Below are 6007 nucleotides of genomic sequence, written 5' to 3' on the forward strand. Positions count from 1 at the left end.
TGTATATATCCACATGCAAATAAATGTTATATTAAGATACAAAGTTTGGAGCATAGAGCAGCTGTTTTATTACAGACTGTATTAAAGTAGATTTAAATTTAACAGAAGGTTCAATTTTAGCACTTGTGAACATAAAACCTGGCTATCACATTGCATAAAAAATATTTATCTTCTGTCCTTTTTCTTTTTTTAATATTCTGTGAACCCAAAATGTATGTCTTTAAAGCTGAGCACAGAGCTGTCACTTAAAAAGTCCCGAACAAACCTAGAGAAGCTTTACAGGTGTGGTCACAAGACCAAAACAGGTGAAGGTTTCTGGTTGCATGTTAAAAGTCAACAAGAAGGTATCCATTGGGAAGAGTCCATGTCCTTTTCCAGCAGATGTACTGAGTCAGATCATATCAACACGGTATCAACATGGATCAGTGATACAGCTTATGTGAAATAAGCTGCAAAGGTTTCTTCATTGTTTACAGGAAGTAGATTAAAGCTTTGTGAAGGCCCATGAGGACTTAGAAAGCAGAATAACACCTGCTGGGACAGCATCAGATGACAGCACAGCGCTGGGAAACTTCCCAGCTGTCAGCCAGGTGTTTCTGTTTGTGTAGTGAGGCCTCCGCGGCAGCAGGGGGCGGTGAAGGCCTCGACTAACGCGGTCACGAGGCGGAGCCGCGCGTCATTATTTACGGAAGTGGACAGGTTTCGAGTCATTTCGTGTTGTTTTTTTGTGCTACAAACGTCGCTCATCTTTTACGGCGATCTGCTTGTTTGCCTGCTCGGTGCTAAATTCAGTTTCAAGCTTACATCTAGTCGCTCCTCTGCAGCCGAGCTGGAATTAGCTCTACATGTTTGCTCTGAAGCTCACGTCTCAGTTTCAGTCATTTTCTGGGCGTCTTTACGGGTCGTATGAAGTATTTACAAATGAACTAGTTTGGTAGCTTTTTTTGCTGCACTGCGGGACAAACGCTGACCAAAGAGGGAATTGCTAACCTGGCGTCAGCGCCGTCATGGGGGCCGAGCAGAGCGGGGATGCGGAGCACAAACACTCCGATCACAGCTCATCGGGTGAGCAAAGTCTTTTATTTGTTTATATTTCACACAATATATGGAAGTTTACAGTCCGTAAACTAGCGCTGAGAAGTATCTCGTTACAGCTGGACGCTGTGTGTGTGTGTGTATGTTTTAATGGCTTCCTGTCGTTGCAGCGGCGCCGTCCCCAGCGAAGCACAAAGCTAAGATGGATGACATCGTGGTGGTGGCGCAGGGGACTCAGTCTCTGAGGAACATCCACAACGACCCGGATGTCATCAAGCTGCAGGAGATCCCCACCTTTCAGCCGCTTCTGAAAGGTGCCCAACGCCGTCTGCACACCTGGCTCAGGGGAAGGGGAAGGCTAAATCAAAGGATCACTTTTGGGTTTAGAAGTACAGATTTGTTATTTTTGTTTTGTTTTGTTTTTATTAGACAGTACAGTGTTGGGAAGTAGAGGTGATGAAAACCTTCACTCGTAGTCAATTCCAAACAGCACAAAAAGAAAAGCAAGCACAGATAAAATGATTTATTTCTGCATCAAGAGAGTTGAATGAATTAGATGTAACCGTGCTGATCAGCTTTATTGGGTTTTTATTGTCATTTACTATGTAAGGTGAAGGTGAATGGTAATGTTTTTACTTGTTTCTGTCTTTTTGTGTGTCTGTTAGCGAAATATCTCGTGAATCGTTGGACAAATTTGAATGAAATTAGCAGGAAGTTAATCTTTAATCGTCTACAACTGATTAACGTTTGGATCCAACTCAATTCAAAATGGCTGCCACAGCCGACTGACCTGGGAAAACATAAAAATATTCAAGACTCAGTCAGTTTTGCAGATATAGAGCTAAAATGACATGGTGGTAGCTGAGCGTCATTCATAGCATGTACTCTGAGCGTGACATCTTGTGATTCTGCATGAGATTCTAAATAACCTTATTTTCAAGGTCTAACCAAAACAACTACAGCTCCATCATTTCTCAACATAGGATGATCTTAGTCTGCCATGAACGGCAGCAGGTGATATGCATTCCTTCAAGGATTACTAGGCCTTTAACAATTTTTAACTATTATTTTACACACCCACTTTTCATCTAATTATCACTTCCTAAAAATCTGTTTGTCAGAATCTGAGCAGTGGAGCCAGTTTGCTCTTGAACTCGTCAGCACTGTGTTAGAACGAGCCAGACTTCCTGCGCGGCTCCTAAAATAGCAGTTTATGTCTGCCTCTCTGCGTTGCCACTCGCAGTGAGCCGACAGCGGTGCTGTATTGTCGGGAAGTTTTGCTTCAGTTTTCCTTGAAGTCCTTTGCTCTTTTCTTTTTTTTTTTTTTCTTTCTGAGCAGGAGTGCTGAGCGGGCAGACGACGCCCAGCAGCGTTTGCCTGGAGAGGCTGGACTCGGCTCAGGTCCTGCAGCTCTGCAACCGGTACCAGGACCACCTGCACCAGTGCGCAGAGGCTGTGGCTTTCGACCAGAACGCCCTCGTCAAGAGGATCAAAGAGGTGCCATGTTTACTGATAAACACTGTGTCCTATCGGTTTGTGTCAGCTGGCTGGGGGGGATTATTTCTGAAGACATGCTTGTTAGGAAATTTCAAATTAAAGGTAGATTAGGAAGATTAGATGCTTGTTTAGTTACTGGGATCACTAGATGGTGTCTTTATGGACTCGTTTTTACACCAATCTATATTTTCACTTTCTTTGCGCTGCAGCCTGACCTCATTCTGACTCATTTTTGCAGCACGGGTCACATTTACTTGTTGTCATTTGATTTAAGCAGTTTCTGTCCTAAAGTGATTACCTCTAAAACCAGCTTATTGCTGTGTGAGTCTCATTTCACACACATCTTCCTGAATTCCTTGGTATTCAGAAACAGCATAAACTTTGTTTTCATGCCATTGTGTACGCTCTGAACTTAACGTTAAGGTACTCAGGGTTGATTGAACTCCTTGTATTTAAACAAACCAAAAGGTTTGCCCCCACCCCAAAAAAAAAAAAAATCACTTTCAGGTTTGTTGAGTCGAGCTGTTTGGCCTCTTTGTGCAATGATCAGCAGCTGTAAAGCGTCTCTGTGGTTTTTTTTTTTTTTATCCCACTCAGATGGACATGTCCGTGGAAGTCCTGTTCAGCATCATGCAGGAGCGCCAGAAACGCTACGCCAAGTACGCCGAGCAGATCCAGAAGGTCAACGAGATGTCCATGATCCTGCGGCGCATCCAGATGGGGATCGACCAGACGGTGCCGCTGATGGAGCGCCTCAACAACATGCTGCCCGAGAGCGAGCGCCTGGAGCCCTTCAGCATGAGGCCCGACGGGGAGTCCGCCACCAAGTAGCTAATCAGGAATAAAACACAAACAGTGCTGCTTCCTGGGCAGGAGGGAGGACGGGTTAACAACGGCCTTCAGCTGTTTTTTTAACCGCAGCTTGAATAGAAACACTCGGGACTGCTTTGCTCAGCTCGTCAGATTAGTGACGGTGATTTTAATTCTAAGTTATGGCTGGAGGTTTAGCTGAGCCTACGCATCAAACGGCAAAATATGTTTACTTTTGCAGACTTCACAGATCAGAGCTAACCCTCTGCTACAGAACGTGCGCTCAAGCTGCCCGACTTCACCGCGGGGAGCCAAACCCGTCGATTTCATTCGGCTCTGTGCCAATCAGAACGCAGAGAAGAAACAAATCAGATTGTCTCTGCTCGATTTAGAGCTTGCCCCGCTGAGGTCTGGCAGCTTTACAGGCTCCAGTTTGGACGCGAGAAATGAGGAAATTATGTAAAACGCGCTGCTGGACGCTCCTCTGAAGCTAAGAGCTGCAGAGGGACGCGGAGGAGCTTCGGTCTGGGTCGTGTCTTGCGTTACAGATCACAAACGCGTGTTTGCCTTCAGAAGGACAGTTTCGAGATGGTTTGGGGACGTCCTGATCAAACCCCTCACAGAGAGAAATAAGTCATGCCCGACACAAGTGGCACAAACACGTCCAACACAAATGTCACATAAATGCATGTGCAAAAAGGGAAAAAGTACAATTATTATTATTTTGCTGGAAGAGTAAAACCTAATAACCGTACGCTGAACAGAAACTGGTACAGATAACACACGCAGAAGTACAAAACATTTTAGACTCTCAGATCTGGATGTGAAGCTGAATTTTTTCAGCTTCACTATTAACTCTTAACTTTATTTGCTTGTCATTGTGACAGCTTGGGCAGCTTTCATGCCAAAAACCCACAAACAGCAAGTGGGAGTTAAAGAACAGCCTGTCTTAGTTTTTTTAACTGCGAGGAGAGGAAGTTCCTTGCCTCATCTTCGAAAAAGTTGCTTCTCTAAATCGTGTCCTTGATCTCTGCCTTCTTCAAACGGCAACACTAAATGAGGCTTTTTATGAAAAATCTTGAAAATTGAATTGAATGAGAATCCAGAACTGATGTCCTCGTTACAGATAGATGAGCCTCATCCTGTAAGTGGGTTGATTTAAAAAAAAAAAGAAAAAGATAACTAATTACCTTAACTAAAATATATATAATAAATGTTCACAAAACTCAGAGCACTGATAGAATTTGTTGGAGCAGAAACGTGAGGGGGGGTATTAAAAGTTTTTGCACTGTAAAATGCCAGTAAAGCTAAATTATATAAATATCTTTAGGGTGATTTAACTTTTTTTATAAGTCCGTTTGCTGTGTGAAATGTAACAAAATAAAAAACTAAAATCTGTCAGATTACAGGTCGTCTATGTGTTCGTTCTTTGTCCACTAGGTGGTGCCAAATTACATGTTTTCTTTATTGTCTAAACGCAGCTGTTTAATGGAGGTGTAAAAACGCCTCAGCGTCGTTACTGAAGGACCCCTGAGCAGAAAGGTGATGTTTTTTTGTTCATGGAATTAAACTTTTCCTTTTACCTGAACTCCCACTCCATCGCCTGCTGTCATCTAATTAAACTAAGGCTTAAGAAACCCTTAACTTACCTGGGCTCGGGGTTTTATTTTTAATTCTAATATCATTGTAGTTTAAATGTTTAAAGGAATATTTTGGCCACTTTGAAGTGGAGTTCTGTGTAAGAAGTTCTGAACAATTAATATCTTACCTGTTGTAGATGGCTCTTTGAGCGACCTCAGTTTGGAGACATGGTTTAAATCTGGCAGAACTGATGAGCTAACAGCTAGTCTGAGAGTAGAGCTAGCTGGTGACTGACTCACCCGGGTTAAAGATCTGAATCCACGCACTGAATCAGGAATCATGAGTTCGAGGTCCCAAATAGGCTGGACTCTACATGTCCTCTGGGAGACTGCCACGAGTTAGCAAAGTCACTGACAGGATCAGCAGAACCCCCGCAGATGAGAGGGGGCTCTGATTCAGGTTAAAGGGGAAATGAAATAAAATATCAAAATAATGAGTTTTCATGTTTGTTTGTTTTTTGGGGTTAAAAACCATCCTAAAATACTCCAGTGGTTTATTTCTCTGATTTAAACGTTAATGACTTGTTTTTAGAGTTTTTGTGTCAAAATCCTGAAGTGGGCTGATTGTGTGGGCGGAGTTACCTCCTTGGTTGGTGACGTAGAAACTGTGGTAGACCGCTGTAGGACACTGAGGAGGTTACTGTCAGTGTTTATCAGAGAAAATGGAAGCAGAAGAAGAAGCAAGTTTTGTTAACAAGAGTACTGCTTTGAAAACACGTTTCTTTTTGGTCTGGAGTGATGCTGTCGGGAACTTCAGCCCCACATTTCACAAAAAACCCAGAGCTTTACAGTGATGTCACACCGTCTTCAAGGAGTTTCCCATCAGGACAGAGAGAGGCTGCCGGTGTCGGTCCAACAGGTGGTGGTTCTTCTATTGAAGGTTTGTATTTCAGGTGGTCCTCTTCAAAACATTAACTCCACAGTCAATCACCAGACTTTGGGTTGTAATTTTCACCAGGAGCTAAACTAACCACATCCATCAAACAGCAGGTAAGATACTATTTGTTCAGAACACAGCTTCAAAA

The 6007-nt window shown here is 43.2% G+C and overlaps 1 protein-coding gene across 1 annotated transcript; it reads left to right on the forward strand.

Moving 5' to 3' along the window:
* The first annotated feature begins 651 nt into the window (after positions 1-651).
* On the forward strand, positions 652-4748 carry borcs5 (BLOC-1 related complex subunit 5). The gene is made up of 4 exons (XM_017430212.3): positions 652-1065; positions 1206-1349; positions 2375-2532; positions 3130-4748. Exons 1-4 carry the CDS (start codon positions 1008-1010, stop codon positions 3361-3363), a joined length of 594 nt encoding a protein of 197 aa, XP_017285701.1. The 5' UTR covers positions 652-1007; the 3' UTR covers positions 3364-4748.
* The last annotated feature ends 1259 nt before the right edge of the window (positions 4749-6007 follow it).

This window comes from Kryptolebias marmoratus, linkage group LG11 (assembly GCF_001649575.2).
Source record: "Kryptolebias marmoratus isolate JLee-2015 linkage group LG11, ASM164957v2, whole genome shotgun sequence".
NCBI classification, from domain to species: Eukaryota; Metazoa; Chordata; class Actinopteri; order Cyprinodontiformes; family Rivulidae; genus Kryptolebias; species Kryptolebias marmoratus.